Source organism: Gnatocerus cornutus, chromosome 9, assembly GCF_029298725.1.
Source record: "Gnatocerus cornutus isolate USDA-ARS CGAHR chromosome 9, icGnaCorn1.1, whole genome shotgun sequence".
NCBI lineage: Eukaryota > Metazoa > Arthropoda > Insecta > Coleoptera > Tenebrionidae > Gnatocerus > Gnatocerus cornutus.
Genome location: NC_142241.1, coordinates 8,466,750 through 8,480,896, shown reverse-complemented (window position 1 = coordinate 8,480,896; position 14,147 = coordinate 8,466,750). Strand labels below are relative to the sequence as shown.

The 14,147-nt window shown below is 37.4% G+C and overlaps 7 protein-coding genes and 1 pseudogene across 8 annotated transcripts in view; 4 read left to right on the top strand and 4 right to left on the bottom strand.

Annotated features, from left to right (window-relative positions):
* Hecw (Hecw ubiquitin protein ligase) overlaps positions 1–1,405 on the bottom strand; it is a 34,582-nt gene extending 33,177 nt beyond the window's left edge. For both annotated transcript variants that reach the window (XM_088045403.1, XM_088045404.1), the window contains exon 1: positions 699–1,405. In XM_088045403.1, coding sequence (XP_087901529.1) covers positions 699–1,023 — 325 coding nt within the window. In that variant the 5' untranslated portion in view covers positions 1,024–1,405. The remainder of the gene's footprint in view (positions 1–698) is intronic.
* Positions 1,406–3,105: 1,700 nt separating this feature from the next.
* LOC148168559 (uncharacterized) lies at positions 3,106–3,391 on the top strand. The gene is made up of 2 exons (XM_088046214.1): positions 3,106–3,129; positions 3,176–3,391. Exons 1-2 carry the CDS (start codon positions 3,106–3,108, stop codon positions 3,389–3,391), a joined length of 240 nt encoding a protein of 79 aa, XP_087902340.1.
* Positions 3,392–4,184: 793 nt separating this feature from the next.
* On the top strand, positions 4,185–4,980 carry LOC148168558 (uncharacterized). Its single transcript, XM_088046213.1, has 4 exons — positions 4,185–4,400; positions 4,446–4,595; positions 4,639–4,793; positions 4,835–4,980. Exons 1-4 carry the CDS (start codon positions 4,185–4,187, stop codon positions 4,968–4,970), a joined length of 657 nt encoding a protein of 218 aa, XP_087902339.1. The 3' UTR covers positions 4,971–4,980.
* A 3-nt stretch (positions 4,981–4,983) lies between these two features.
* Positions 4,984–7,474, bottom strand: LOC148168557 (uncharacterized). Its single transcript, XM_088046419.1, has 5 exons — positions 7,262–7,474; positions 7,093–7,210; positions 6,846–7,045; positions 6,241–6,796; positions 4,984–6,193 (listed from the first exon to the last, which is right to left on the bottom strand). The coding sequence occupies exons 1-5, from the start codon at positions 7,357–7,359 to the stop codon at positions 5,321–5,323; spliced, it is 1,845 nt and encodes a 614-aa protein (XP_087902545.1). The 5' UTR covers positions 7,360–7,474; the 3' UTR covers positions 4,984–5,320.
* A 106-nt stretch (positions 7,475–7,580) lies between these two features.
* Positions 7,581–8,614, top strand: Gas41 (YEATS domain-containing protein 4 Gas41). Its single transcript, XM_088046422.1, has 4 exons — positions 7,581–7,757; positions 7,808–8,089; positions 8,141–8,330; positions 8,379–8,614. Exons 1-4 carry the CDS (start codon positions 7,710–7,712, stop codon positions 8,540–8,542), a joined length of 684 nt encoding a protein of 227 aa, XP_087902548.1. The 5' UTR covers positions 7,581–7,709; the 3' UTR covers positions 8,543–8,614.
* On the bottom strand, positions 8,553–11,972 carry gammaCOP (coat protein (coatomer) gamma). Its single transcript, XM_088046418.1, has 6 exons — positions 11,826–11,972; positions 11,647–11,777; positions 11,207–11,601; positions 10,311–11,156; positions 8,802–9,901; positions 8,553–8,749 (listed from the first exon to the last, which is right to left on the bottom strand). The coding sequence occupies exons 1-6, from the start codon at positions 11,863–11,865 to the stop codon at positions 8,619–8,621; spliced, it is 2,643 nt and encodes an 880-aa protein (XP_087902544.1). The 5' UTR covers positions 11,866–11,972; the 3' UTR covers positions 8,553–8,618.
* LOC148168555 (putative SERF-like protein pseudogene) lies at positions 9,915–10,303 on the bottom strand (annotated as a pseudogene).
* LOC148168553 (uncharacterized) lies at positions 11,960–13,801 on the top strand. The gene is made up of 7 exons (XM_088046421.1): positions 11,960–12,082; positions 12,253–12,350; positions 12,400–12,540; positions 12,594–12,771; positions 12,816–12,951; positions 12,999–13,228; positions 13,285–13,801. The coding sequence occupies exons 1-7, from the start codon at positions 12,004–12,006 to the stop codon at positions 13,407–13,409; spliced, it is 987 nt and encodes a 328-aa protein (XP_087902547.1). The 5' UTR covers positions 11,960–12,003; the 3' UTR covers positions 13,410–13,801.
* Positions 13,802–14,147: the final 346 nt, after the last annotated feature.

Sequence of the window (14,147 nt, the reverse complement as noted above, 5' to 3'; positions counted from 1 at the left end):
TAACACATCAGTAAGATTTTCGACACTATGGTTAGTTACCATTCGGGTAAATCAAATATTAATGAGAATGAGTATGAATTTCGAACAACGGAAGTAATTTTGTGCAATTGACACGAATTTTTACTGCAGACGTTGGAGTAAAATTATGTTAATATCTCAAGCCATGAATTAGCAAAATTGCACGTTTCAAAAGGAATAAAGTAATTCATTTGAAATAATGCCGTGTAAATTGGTTTTGAGTTCAAAAAAATTATATGAATTAAATAATCATATCAATTATTTTACAAACAGGACTTGACGATTTCCACGTCTACCGTGATCACATATTACGTTGATCAGACAGAGGTAATTAGAGATAATTAAAGGAGGTGAAGTAAAGCCTACCCAAGTATATTGTTTTTTATGTCTATTTTTTTGTATCCAATTCAACGTGTTTTTTGTGCAGTTTTCGCAACTACCACCACCGCTATCCCTCAATAAAATTGAATTTTATTAATGGCCTACAAACTTGACAAGTTGTTTGATTTGGGTGGTTCCAAAACGGATTTTTTATTTTAATTTTAGATATGTAGAAAAACTAGAACTATGATTTTATAAAAGTGCAGATCACGACATTGATGCAAATCCTTCGAAAAAATCGAATAAAAAGTTTGCCCCTCACATTACATAACATCTCGTGTTCACCCCCAAAGACTTACCCTCGTAGCACAGCGCCAGGAAATCATCTTCTTTTTGCCTGTCCACATCCCACCTAAGCAGCCAAGACCCATCCTCGTTCTGATTAGCAAAAATCCTGTTCTTCTGGGGGCTGACATTGGTGGTCCTCTTCAGCACACTGTGGCTGTTAACAGGGGTGTTAACAACTTCATCGACATTAAGCGGTTCGAGATAAATCGGTTTGTCTTTATTAACATTGCACTTAAGAAACTGGCAGGTATTGGTATCATCGGGATTGACGTTAATATCACAATTGACTTCTATATCTTCGGTGGTTTTGTCCATCTCCCGTTTGCCCATCACCATTCCATCTCGGCGCTATCAGCTCAAGTTGCCATGACGACAGACAACCAGGCGTCGAGGGCCGGACGTCGAGGCACCATCTTCGGGGAGTGAACGCAACATAATAGAGTTAGAAGACAGGTGATTCACACATTTTACAATTATTTTCTTCAGGGTTAGTGCCGAGGTCGAGAGACAGGATGATGATAGTTCTTATTCACAACACCAATGTTACACTTTATGTTATACAATAACAGTTTTATTCATATTACACCGAGGAACACTGTTATCACAAATAAAATTCAATTTATTTTAAGAGAATTGTATACAACAGCTGATTTGACAGCAAATCATAATCGCAAGCAATTTTGACAACTGACACAAGGGAATGACGCATGCGCCGGCAGACCTGTTATGGCGAAAATTTTAAAACACTGGTGAATAATTGGTTGCATAATCAACAGCACCGTGATCTGCTCATACAGTAAAATTCACCTATAGCGAAAAAATAAAATCACACAATAATGTCTCACCATAACCGTGTTCTCGTTATAGTGGATACACAATAAAAAGTTTGTAATTATACATAATATTCAGATTTTCCGGCTTTCAGTTTCCATGTAATCTCAAAGTTTTTCTGGTTGTTGGATTTCAATATTTAGAGATTTGCAAGTTTTTAGGTTCAATACTCATTTAAAAAAAAAATTGTTGGATCAAATCTTGGTGTTGACAAAAATTATCAAAACTACAATTTATTCTCAAACACCAAATTTTGTCAAAGAATGCTGACGCGCGCTTCATGACTAATTTAATCATCGCTCAGATGATGGTTGCATTGCTATCCAAAAGCGCGTCAACATTACAACAAAATTTGGTGTTTGAAAATAAATTGCATTTTTAATAATTCATTTAAAAATCCAATTAAAATATTTTTTCTGGAGCGATTTAAAAATTCAGTGGCTTACATGTGATGCATACGACTTCCAACGCTATTTTCAGCTATTTAGCACCAAGTTCGATTTCAAAAATATGCAACCCAACATCCTGACATGTATCAATTTATTATTAAAATGTGAAAATCTTCTACAAATTAGCACATTACCGTAATAAAAAATAATAGTATAGTTCAAAGAGGTGTCTTACGCCACAGTCTTAATTTTTTTTTGTTAAAAAAGTAGCAGGTAATCATTTCATTTCTCAAATAAATTAGTGGAACCGACAAAAAAATGAGTTACTTAACTACCTCTAATCAAATCCGTCAGTTGTGTTCGGAGTTTCCTTTAAGAAGGAAGTGCGGTGGGATTTTGAAATTTTTATTTATAGTACGATTATCAGGAATCTTCACATTTCTTTCTAAATTCGGAAACTCCGTGGGGCGCAAAAACCGTAAGTATGAAAAACAAGTGGCAAAATTAATAACACTGTTGTCCCCAAGAAAAATAATAAATTAATTTGTTTCTCGCTTTTGAAAATTAACAATTATGTATATTCATAAAATTAAACAAAAGTGTTAAAAAACCAATAATAAACTATGAAAATAAAATGCGGTTTTACGTTAAAAATTCAAAATACAATTTTTGTTCTTTTCCTTTTTGTTATCAAATGGAAATTAACAGCAACCAAAAATTGCAGTTAGTGAAATGATCTTAAAGTTCTCCAGATACTAGGATTTCAAAGTGTTATTGACTTCAAAGACTCGCCGATTTGGAGATTTTAATGCCGAAATAGACTTTATACGTTCCTTAAAATTTCGTCGCGGAAATTATATTGAGTTTCACTTATTTAATTGTTATATAACATCCCCCTACATAGATAAATAGATCCGCAAATAATTTACATTGTCATCTTGTGACCACTTTTTAATTCGCAGTGAAGAAAAAAAAAACATAATTATTTTTGTAATTACATAGTGTAATTTTACTGCGCGAGTTAGTCGTGTTGCAATGTCCTAAAAATAAAACAAAAATCGCTTATAAAACAAAGTAAGTGGTTCTTGGTTCCTCGAGAATTGCAGAGTTTGGAGCTTGACGATACGTTGCTTAGACAACATTCTGACAGTTGATTGATTTTTTTGTGTGAGCTCATCCTTTACTTCTTTTTTTTTCTATGAGGCGCCCATTTGAGTACCCTGTACAAATCCGTATTTCTTTAACACAGTTTCATAGAAGACTTTTAGCAACCTACACGATATTCGAATAAAGTCCTCATCGGACCATGGCACCTCAATCGCTTAAATGCCAAACCACCGGTGCAAGAAAATCAGACATATTCCACCACCTACAACACAGAGCATTCCAAAAAAACTCTCACAAAACGAGATGAGAATATGGCTTGGAACCAAATAATGAACGCTGAGGTAACAAGACCTTCGTTCATTCGGCCCTCATTCTAAATTCAACAGTTGTCGTTTGCTATTCCAGTGGATGGTGAAGAGTTTAATGATAACTTCTCCACGTCGTACGATTTAAGTTATAATCACATTCCGAAATGTTACAAAAAACAGATTCCAAGAGTTTGGCACCTACTGAAGGCAAGCCATGAGCCCACAGATGAGTACCTTTGCAGCTATGTAGGTTCTTTCACAGTCGAACAGACTCTCAAATTCTTGTAGGGCAACGTAACAGAATCTCGTTTGCGCCGGGAAAAATTAGTGCAGTGGAATTACGACCGCAATGATCCTCGCAGAAGCGCATCTACTAGTTATCATTGTCAATTTAAGCCTCCAAAAAACGAAAGTTACAAATTCAAGAGATTTGTGCTTCCAAAGTAAGATACTGCGGTTAGTTGTGTTTACAAAGTCGTAATTGTAGAGCAAATCTGGAATATTTGAGTCAGGAAGAAATCGATGGTTTTAAAGAAAAAAGACGTTTTTGCGCAACTCATAACGTTGTCAAATCGACACAGATGGAAGTTCAAAAGCGCAACTTTTGCAACCCGATCTCTTGGCAGTGCTCAGAGGATAATCAGAAGAAATAGCGCGGGGATTCCAAAGTCCTTTTTGTTTGAGGATTTTTTATACTTGTTTTTTTTAATAATAAATATATTCATAACTTTACTACTTTATGAAAGTATTTGGACAAAATAACCCTCAAGTTAATAAAGTTAAAAAATATGACACAATTTAAAGTCAAAACTGACAATTAGGGTCAGTCGTTCAAACCCCGCGTTGTCTTTCGAAATTAGAAATGCGTGCCTCCTCTACACCGCGTCTTACATTCGACAAAGATTTCCACTATTCCAGTAAAGTATGTACAGGGCATTGGCTGAGTAGACGCCAAAACGAGCAACCTCCCATCCAACACAAAACATTATATACATCTGTCACTAGAGAAGATTATGGGCCAAAATTTAGCACGAAACTTAATCCTGCAATCCTCTGGGATCGAATAATCGCATCAGAAGTACCGCGGTAAAACGATGATTTGCATCCTCATTTTACTTTTTAGAGTTCCAACTTTATACCACTCGCGGTAAGCTCAGATCAAGTTCCATATTTTCAAAATTTTTCAAGTACTCATGACCTGGCGTTTAATCATTTTCCCAAGATGTATAAATATTGGGTACCGAAAACAGGGTACGACTACTCTTTGAGTTATGTAAGTTATCCATTTCAGAAAAGTTTCGTAACTATTGTTTCAGGGGAATTTAACAAATTATGGTTTGACCGATTATAAAAAGTACAAGTGGGGTTGTGGAGTTGTAGACCCCCGCCGGAATTTTTTAACTCAGTACAGAGACCACTTTGAAGCTCCCAGTTCAAATGATTATAAATTCAAAAGATTCGCAATACCTCGGTATGAGTTTTTTTATTTGGATGGTACTAACTGAATTATAGGGCAAATTCATCGAAATTACCAAGATCTAATTTGCATACTCCTTCTATGAAATTGAGGAATATGCCAATGTTTATTGCGCCCGATGTAAACTTGGTTATTCCTCCAAGATGTAATCAAACACGACTCTGGGACTAGTAAAACTGCTGTGTCCAAAAATTTATTTATTTCAAGTAAACACTAATCTCATGTGAACTTAACCTACACAACAATTCGAGACTTTCAAATCTCTCGCCAAACCATTTTTTTGGGCGATAAATTTAAAACTTATTCGTAACACAATAAAGAAAAAAATCAAAAAGTTAACGAGGTAGACTTCCGTTGCTCTTGGCAGTGATTAATATTAAATCGGATTACAAAAAAATCGCGTCATTTTTGATTTTTTCACTTGAACTTAAACTTAAATACATGTAAAAACTGCATAAAAAAATGGCAGCTTATTTGACTAAATAAAAATCACAAAGTTAAAAAGTCTTATCATAAACAAGTTAGTAGTTTGAACGTAAATTCAAATCTCTAAAACTTTGCGTCGCCTGCGAGTTTATCTTATCTGACCAATTCTGGCCTTGTCTCTGATATGATTCGTTAAATCTGATAAGTCCTGGGCTTCCCACCCGTTGGATTAATAACATGTTATTCGGCTGCAAATTCGGATAAACAGTTCTTCTGAACTCAGGTGGTGGAAATGGAAATGTTGGTGTCGGGCTCAATCGCGAGAACTCCGAGTGTAAAGACAACTTATCAAAATCCCCGAACCCACTCTTTGGAGGAACAAATTGTAAGTTTTCGTTGTTTTGAGAACCAAATCCGGAACTCTCACTGGAGGAGCGACTCAAATTAGTTCTTTGTCCCAACGGCATTCCAATGCCGTCCGTGTCCTTCCAGAAACCACCAGCAACCCACGAATTCACGTTGTGAAATTTCGGTGGCGAAAGTACCGGTTTTGGGCGTTTTATCGCAAGCGACGCAATTGACGACGCACGATTTGGAGATTTAAAATCTAATCCCCCTAAGCGCAAATTATTTAAACTTTTATTTAGGTCCACATCGCAGAGGGTGCTTTTGGCAGATACAAAACTTGAGTTAAGTACGTTACCGGCAGTGTTGAATGTGTGATTGTGTTGTAGAGGCACGTCCAGGGTGGAGTATGTTGACTTGACGCAGCAACTGGAGTCTCTTGAGGATGACCCACAATTCTTTGAAGAACTTGAAATATTTTCAAAATCGCTAACATCGCTGAAGTCGCTACATGTCTTTTCTAAGTTTCGCACCAATTTACGCATGGATTTTCCTGTGGTGAGTGCAACTTGTTTCTCGTCTTTGTTAAATGCGGTGATTAGCAAATAAACACAACAAAACGCCTGCAATTATAAATTAAAATTCTGAGAAAACAACCGCGATAACAAACCTCGATAAAAAGAATGTAAGTTGAGAAGTTTTTATTCAAATGCACCCATGAGATTAATAAAAGAATTACCCAACAAAGCAACTGGTTCACTTTAGTGGTTGAGGTAATTTGACCCCAAAACAGTTTCACAGTTTGGGATGTTAATCCCAAAGCACAAACTGTTGTGTATGGTTCAACTTTGATGCTTTTAGAGTAATAAGGTGCAAGTAAATTAAACTCAACAATTCTTGAAGTGCTCAGAAGATCAACAAATTGCGTGTATAAAGATGAATACGCTTTTGGAACATAAGTAGAGATGTTCTTTCTTAAAACCTTAAAACTGGAGGCAGTTATAAAAATCAGCGAAAGTACCAGAAGCACTGATAAAAATCCGTCAATTTTTGTCAGAATTGAGGATTCAGTTTTCTTTCTTATTTGACTGGCAACTTTAGAAATACCCTTGCTACATATACTTTTTACGTGATTTCCAAAAATCCACGCGTTTTGCTTATCTATCGTCTTTTTTAAGACCTTGTCACATTTCTTACATAACTTATAAGCCTTATCTAGCTGCTTCCTAAAAAAATAAAATTAATACAATAGAGTGATGGTGCAACACAACAAACTGGAAATGTTCTATTTCTATATCGTAGTTTTCTTCAACCAGAGGCACAAAATTCGCGAGTTGGAATATCTTCAATTGAAGGTTATTATTACATAAAACACACAACCCATTGGAAATACTCGATTTTTTGTTATTACTTTGCGTGGATTTATTCATCAACTCATCGTGTTGTTCTGGGATTATCTTATTATAATCCCCGTCCTGTAAAAAAACTGTTGAAATAATTAATTCTCACTTAAAAAACATACTTCTGTAAATCCATTATATTGCGAGCAAATCGGACAATCGAAACTGTTGCGGTCATCGTAAGCTACCTTCGTCCAACAATTACAGAACCAGCAATTCACGTTTACCGGAAATTTACGTCTGGAAATTTAACAGGTCATGGCTTTTTACCGGTTTTCATAGCTGACTTACCTAATTTTTAAGTAGAGATTGACGATGATTACAGCAAAAAGTAGAGTTGTTGCTATTATTGGCAAGATGGTAGATAAAATAGGAACCAAATTAAGCATTTTAAACCAAAAGATATGCCCCACACTGGCCACAAACCCGAAACCCGTTCCCACCTTGGCGGTTCACGAACATAACCTCAACCCACAGTCGCGCGGAGGTGCCAACCGGAAAAAAATAATTCACTACATGGCCTAGTTTGGCAATCAGAAATTTTGCTTGAAAATCGTGTTGAGAACATCAATAAAGTCTTAGGGGTCACGTTTGTTGAATCTGTATGAGTTTTAACGTAAAAAAGTGTCTTTTTCTTGATATGTAAATTAGTTGTTTTTTTGTCGGGTTGTGAGCACTGGATGTCAAACACGCTGCGAGCTCCTAACCTTAAAAACCGCAAAACAAAAATAATAATAAAATGAGTTTGCCCACAGATTTTGGACCTGACTCGGGTGGAAGGTTAAAAGTACGTATCTTAACTTCGTATTAACAATGTAGAAACTGAATTTGTTTCAGGGTGTTTGTATAGTTAAACCTATAGTTTATGGCAATATCGCCCGTTATTTTGGCAAAAAACGCGAAGAAGATGGCCATACTCATCAATGGACAGTTTATGTGAAGCCCTACAGCAATGAAGACATCTCTGGTTACGTTAAAAAAGTTCATTTCAAACTGCATGAGAGTTATGCTAATCAGAACAGGATTGTGGTCAAACCCCCTTATGAAATCAGTGAAACTGGATGGGGAGAGTTTGAAATTGTTATCAAAATACATTTCCATGATCCAAACGAGCGTCCTGTAACTTAACATTAATTTGTGTATATTCCTTTTTATAATTCCAATTTCTAGGTAACAGTGTACCATATATTAAAGTTGTTCCCATCTGGGGGCACAGTGGATATAGGAATGGAACAAGGGAAAGGTTTACTCTCTGAGAGTTACGACGAGATTGTGTTTCAAGACCCCACTCAATTAATGCATCATCTTTTAACAAACACCAAACAACTGACTTTAGGGCGCTGGGAGCACAACACAAATTGTAAGATTTTTTCCTAATTCTTCCTACAAACTTTGATGTTATTTTCAGTTGAAGAAAAGAAAGAAAAAACGCTTAAAAGCATAACTGACGCTAAACAAAAGGTAAAAAAAGAAATCACAGTTCTGAAAAACAGACTGAAACTCGCGAGGGAAACGATATCACAGTTCAAAGAAGAAATCGCGAAACAACAAGACGGTCAATTCACTGCGTAAAATGAAAGCATTCTTAAATATTGTACATCTATTTAATTCATAATAATAAAATTATACATTTTTTATAACAAACTTTTTAGCCTACAGTTGAAGTGATAAGTTCGGCAACGTCACCGTCAGTTGATCGCACGGTTAGCTGCATTGTAACTCCATCAGCTAAAGCTAACTTTGCGCGCACTAATATATCAATACCTCCTCTAAACATACCTGAAATTAATTTAATTAGGTTTTTGTTACGTACTGAAGGGTGGTAACTTACCCGCTAATAACAACGTGTGTGTGGTTTTTCCTTCTGGGACTTTATCTGTGCGTTCCGCAGGTTGAAGCCCCAAAAATTGAATGATACTTTTGACTGCTTCCTCCAAACTACCCATGGAACTCAACGAATAAGTGTCTTCCATTTCCACGCAAGTTGCGGCAGCTTCTTCCCAAGCCGCCGACCAGTTGGCTTTATTAATTTTCTGAATTTGATCGCCTAGAGTTATTTCTAGATCTTCCAACATGTACTCGTCGTCGTAGCCTTCATCAGTGTCCGGTAATCCAGTATTTGGATCGCAATCTTTGACGATGAATTTCAAGACAGCCCCAAAAGTCCCTACACTGTTAGGTAGATCGTTTTCAGGCAACTTCAAGACGACGTAAGTGGTCCCTGTTTCGTTGTAGGGTAATTTAGGGCAGGGAATTTGCTTAACGATGGTGTACCCTTCGCTAGGATCCAACTGTACTCTGACTTCCTCCAACAACTGATCGCTTAAAGTGTTCAAACAGTCGAACTGCAGTACCACATGATTGGTAAAACAGTGTTTGATGCACCTCACAAAGTACTCTGTTTCTGACTCTGTCAACTCCACCACGTCGGAACTCTTGAACAACGGCCCCAGCTCGGCAATTCCCTGAATTGAATTCAACTTCTCGGCAAAGTTCTCTTCCCTAGAAACCGGAGGAGGTTTCGCTGGTCCGGTTGAAATTATCATTCCTTCCGCCTTATGTTTCTCTAATTCTGTTTCTTCGCGCGTCGGAATGATGGCAATCGGTACTGATTTCATATCAAAAGGAAGATCAGAGGGATTCTGGGCGTAGTCTTTAAGCGAGCGCTCCAGAGAAGGAATAGAAACTTGCAGAGTCTCCAAGATGTAATTGTTGTACAAGCTCTTGTCTTGTTGGCCCAAAATACTGCTGTAGTAAGTCGCGCGGTCACGGACTTCATCATCGGAATCCATCTGACATCGAGCTAAGAGGACTTGAATGTTCTCCAGGAGGTCTGGACAAGTTCCACCGAACTGAGCCATGGCGGAGACGGCAGCCGCACGCACTGTTGGATTCTCCAGAATCACGCGGTTATAGATGAAGCGAATACACCTAATAACAAATTAGAAGATGCTTTATTTAATATTTAACAACATTAAGTTTTAATAAACTGCTTGGCTTCTTGTTTTATTCTCTGTTTTTCTCTCATTTTTTCCGCATCTCGAAATTTGCGCTGTTCTACTGTTAGTCCATCATTTTGCTGTTTACTCTTGGAGAGTTCTTGGCGTTTTTTCTGATTTTTTGCTCTTGCAGCCTCCCTTTGGTTACCACGAGTCATTAATGAGGAGAAATCACAGTGATTTGCGCGGATCGAGAGATGGGGAAATACAAATGTTAATTTTGACAGTGCGACGCCAAAAATATTAAGGCTTACTGTGATTTTTGAAATTAATTTGCCCAAAAACCCTTTACTTATGCTAGGATTATACTATGATCGTACAGAATTAGTTAAAATTCTCACCTTGACGGCTGTTTTGTCCTCGGTCCTTCCTTCCCCAACAAATGCAGAATCCTCACAGCCAAAGAAGTGTGTTCGCAATCCTCGATAAACTCGCACAAATGCGCCAAGCCCGCTTCTTTAGCCTCGGGATTATCCTCAATTATCGTAATAATAGTATCAGCAATCGATGCCTTGTACTCCAAGCCGCCCTCATCCCTCAGCATCGCCGAAAGGAAGTTCATAAGCACGCTATGTTTGCGTGGGAACTTCAACGCCAAAGCTCTAATCGCTTGCACGACGACGACTTTAAATTCATCGCTGATCTCAGAGACGAAAGTAGCAATCTGCTTCATCAATCGATCAACCGACGACTCGGCCCCAGTCTTCAACAACGTCGTAATCGCCAGAGTAGCAATTGATCGATTTGAATCCGTTATAAGATTCTCTAGATCAAGATTACAAGCTGTTACAGCAGCGGGATGAGAAATCGCGACTTGATTTAGCGTTCGCACTGCTGCGAATCGTAAAGTCGGTTTGGGGGAGCCACAGAAGAGTTGGAGAACGCTAATAGCGGGAGCTAGTTCTCGACTTGTCGTGCGTTTTAAGTTTACGATGGCGTGTGCAGCTTCGTAAACGACCATTTCGGACTTGTGGCGCAGACAAGATTCAATGAACTCAAAGAGGGGGGAGTCGTTACCAGAGTCCTCTTCTTCAAGAAGTTTCGCGGTGATTCGAATGAGCATGCAGACGGCGTACGGGGATTTTAGCGACATTCGGGTTAATTTTGCGACTAGTTTGGTCACGGCCAAACGGTCGGTTTTGCGGATGTGGTAGAGCAAACCGAGGGCGTGGTACTGCACCATTATGCTAAAAAAAAGAGAGTAAGTGGTTTTGTTTTCTTCTCAGGAGATGCATACTTGTCGCTGTTAACAGCTTCTTGGGCTTCATTTACCCATCGTTTGACCACGTCAGGCGCTAATTTAGTCATATGTAAAGAGCTTACAAGAGCTGCAGAGCTAACGGCAGAGTTCCTATCAACGATAGCCTGCTTCATGTAACGCTCAATTGTTTGTAACATTGTAGCATCTGTAATACTGCAAAGAGCGCGGATGGCAGCAGCTCTGTACAAATCCTCCTTCCCTGTCATGTCTTTAGTAAGACTGGAGGTGACAATGATGACATCGTCAGCAACAGAACTGAGCTCTTTGATCCCCAAATACACCATACGACGCAGAATAACGTCCTTTGATTGAAAGAGTTTCGTCATGGCGAAAAACGCGTCTGTGGCTTCTTTAGTTCCCAATTGTTCCCCCTACAAAAAGTCATAAAAACTGTTTGTTACCAAACAAAGAATTACTTGATTCAAAAGGTAGAGCAGTTTGGTGAGTATGTGGGTACATTTCCGATTGTTGACGGTGGTATCGTTGAAGGCTCGTGCCTCTTGCAACACCGTAGTTTTTTCGATGTTCTGGAAAGGGTTGCCGCCCCCTGCAAAACCCCAATTAGGCTTCATTTTTAGGAGAAACGGTGTCTTACCATCCTCCTCCTCTTTTTTGTCTCGTTTAAACGCACTCATTCTTTAAACACAAGTTTTTGACCACGGTGATGTTTACACGTCACTGTGCCGATTTGACAATTGACAGTTTTGTAACCAAATCAAAAGTCCCTAGAAACGTCAACATAAAATTATCTGTCAATAACGTCAAGCTTCACAATGTCAGTGCAACATTCCGAAGAGAACATGTCAAGATTACTAAAACTAGCACAAAAATTCAATTGCTTTTACTTGTCAGGTAAGTTTAAGTAATGACAATCAATGAAAGTGGCCTTTTTTATCGGTGTACATTCACAAAATTGGAGAAATCTGGTGATTTATGTATTGTTTGTGATATTGATCTTGGCATACACCCATACTTGTTTAAAAATTCTCGACGAGTCGCGAATGATTTTGAAAAATTTTTAGGTCTTTCGACTGGGGATTGTAGACCCTTTGTCGTTGAAGGTTTCCAAGTAGGTTTGGTGCGTCCAGATGTTATGAAACAACTGTTAAAATTCCCTGAAGTACTGTAATCTTTATGTTGTAACAGTTAAATAATTATCATTTTTCAAGGTTTTTCGCATCACTACCGGTTGCGTTGAATTAAACCCCGCTTTTAGAGATTACGAGGAGCGTAGCGGCCAAGTGGATAAAGTTCTAAAACAGTTACGCGCTGGTAATGTTTTCATCGCTCTAAAAGGTTGGAGGGATGAGGTAAAATTCATTTCCAACTAATAAACAAGTTTCTAAGTCTCTCAAAACTTCAGTGTTATGAGGTCAAAACTGACTTCACTTCAAAGAGTCTCCTTAAAATGGACAGGTCAGCTACATGTCTCTTTGGTATAAGAAACTATGGGGTAGATATAAACGGTTATGTACGACACCCCCAATTAGGACTATGTATATGGTTGCAGAAAAGATCAGCAACTAAACAAACTTGGCCAGGTCAGTGGCAAAATTGCACAATCTAATAATAACTAAAAATTTAGGTAAATGGGACAATATGGTGGGAGGTGGCTTATCAGTGGGCCACGGAATTCTTGAAACGGCGTATAAGGAGGCAATGGAAGAGGCGTCAATACCACCTGAATTGATGAAAAATTTGGTCAGTGCAGGATGCGTCTCGTAAGTTAGCCCACCAAAATTGCAAAAAATTCATGAGAATTCTTTAGGTTTTTCTTTGAATCTGAAAGGGGACTGTTCCCCAACACCGAATTTGTATTTGATTTAGAACTTCCAGTAGATTTTATTCCAGTGAACGCTGATGGCGAGGTTGAAACTTTTGAGTTGCTTCCAGCTGCACAATGTTTAGAAAAATTGTTTAATTCCGATTTTAAGACGACTAGTATTCCTGTTGCATTAGATTTCTTGATTAGGCACGGATTAGTTACATCAGAGAATGGTTTGTATGCGTGGACATCACAATGGTTTAATTCTATTGTCGCTTTTTTTTTACAGAGAAAGAGTTTATAAAGGTTGTGGAGCTGCTACATGTACCTTTACAGAATATATACACTTTTAATCCAATTATTAGCAACAACGAAATCAAGGAGAACGGCGTTAATAAAGTTAATAAAATATAACTGCTTTGCCTGTTTGAAGCATACTTTACAGTTTTCTGGTAGAATAGAAATGAAGTGAGCCTTAATAATTTCGTGGTTTATTTTATACATTTGCAATTTTTCAAAAAATAGGTAGGGAGCTTTTGTAATTAATGTATATTTTGTCTATTAATTTATTTACATTTTTATACAAAGTAGGAAAGTAGAAGTAATAGTAGAAAGATTTTATTTATTACTATACATACTGAGAAATCATCGCAGTTTATATTGGGTGATTTTTACGTACTACTTGTGATAATACATTAATTATTGTTTTCATTGATGTACTTAACTTGTACTCAACGAATTGTACTTATTACAACATATACAACAATAAAAAACTCCAATAAAAGGGTCAAGCAAAGTTATGAGAATTACGTAATTGCAATATTTTCTCACATCTGCCATCATTTTTTCCTATTCCTTTTATATCCTCTCTTTCCCACAATCTTAAAACAAAAAAATAAATAAATAAAGCCTTGTGTCTCATTCATGTATTAAATTGAGTTACAAGTTTTAATTTTTTAATAGTCTATTCTGTTCAGGTTATTCAGATTTCCATTTTATTACTTCTGCCACTTCACAGTTTGTCCTTTTTTGGGTGTTTATCAGCTTAAACAAATTCTCTTACCATAAAAAAATTGAAAAATTGTAAACATGAGAACTTAAAAAACGAGGAACTTGGAATGTGATACCTAACTCGAAATTTGAGACCAATGA

Coding starts and splice junctions, on each gene's coding strand:
- LOC148168557 (XM_088046419.1), bottom strand. CDS start 7,359: ATGCTTAATTTGGTTCCTATTTTATCTACCATCTTGCCAATAATAGCA. Junction 7,211..7,261: donor AATCTCTACTTAAAAATTAG/GTAAGTCAGCTA, acceptor TTAAATTTCCAG/ACGTAAATTTCCGGTAAACG. Junction 6,194..6,240: donor CTTACATTCTTTTTATCGAG/GTTTGTTATCGC, acceptor TTATAATTGCAG/GCGTTTTGTTGTGTTTATTT.
- LOC148168553 (XM_088046421.1), top strand. CDS start 12,004: ATGTCAGTGCAACATTCCGAAGAGAACATGTCAAGATTACTAAAACTA. Junction 12,541..12,593: donor TAAAAGGTTGGAGGGATGAG/GTAAAATTCATT, acceptor TCAAAACTTCAG/TGTTATGAGGTCAAAACTGA. Junction 13,229..13,284: donor ATTAGTTACATCAGAGAATG/GTTTGTATGCGT, acceptor TTTTTTTTACAG/AGAAAGAGTTTATAAAGGTT.
- Gas41 (XM_088046422.1), top strand. CDS start 7,710: ATGAGTTTGCCCACAGATTTTGGACCTGACTCGGGTGGAAGGTTAAAA. Junction 8,090..8,140: donor ATGATCCAAACGAGCGTCCT/GTAACTTAACAT, acceptor TCCAATTTCTAG/GTAACAGTGTACCATATATT. Junction 8,331..8,378: donor CTGGGAGCACAACACAAATT/GTAAGATTTTTT, acceptor TGTTATTTTCAG/TTGAAGAAAAGAAAGAAAAA.
- gammaCOP (XM_088046418.1), bottom strand. CDS start 11,865: ATGAGTGCGTTTAAACGAGACAAAAAAGAGGAGGAGGATG. Junction 11,602..11,646: donor TGCTCTACCTTTTGAATCAA/GTAATTCTTTGT, acceptor GACTTTTTGTAG/GGGGAACAATTGGGAACTAA. Junction 9,902..10,310: donor AGGACAAAACAGCCGTCAAG/GTGAGAATTTTA, acceptor ATTTGTTATTAG/GTGTATTCGCTTCATCTATA.
- LOC148168558 (XM_088046213.1), top strand. CDS start 4,185: ATGCGTGCCTCCTCTACACCGCGTCTTACATTCGACAAAGATTTCCAC. Junction 4,596..4,638: donor ACGACTACTCTTTGAGTTAT/GTAAGTTATCCA, acceptor CTATTGTTTCAG/GGGAATTTAACAAATTATGG. Junction 4,794..4,834: donor AAAAGATTCGCAATACCTCG/GTATGAGTTTTT, acceptor ACTGAATTATAG/GGCAAATTCATCGAAATTAC.
- LOC148168559 (XM_088046214.1), top strand. CDS start 3,106: ATGAGGCGCCCATTTGAGTACCCT. Junction 3,130..3,175: donor GGCGCCCATTTGAGTACCCT/GTACAAATCCGT, acceptor GAAGACTTTTAG/CAACCTACACGATATTCGAA.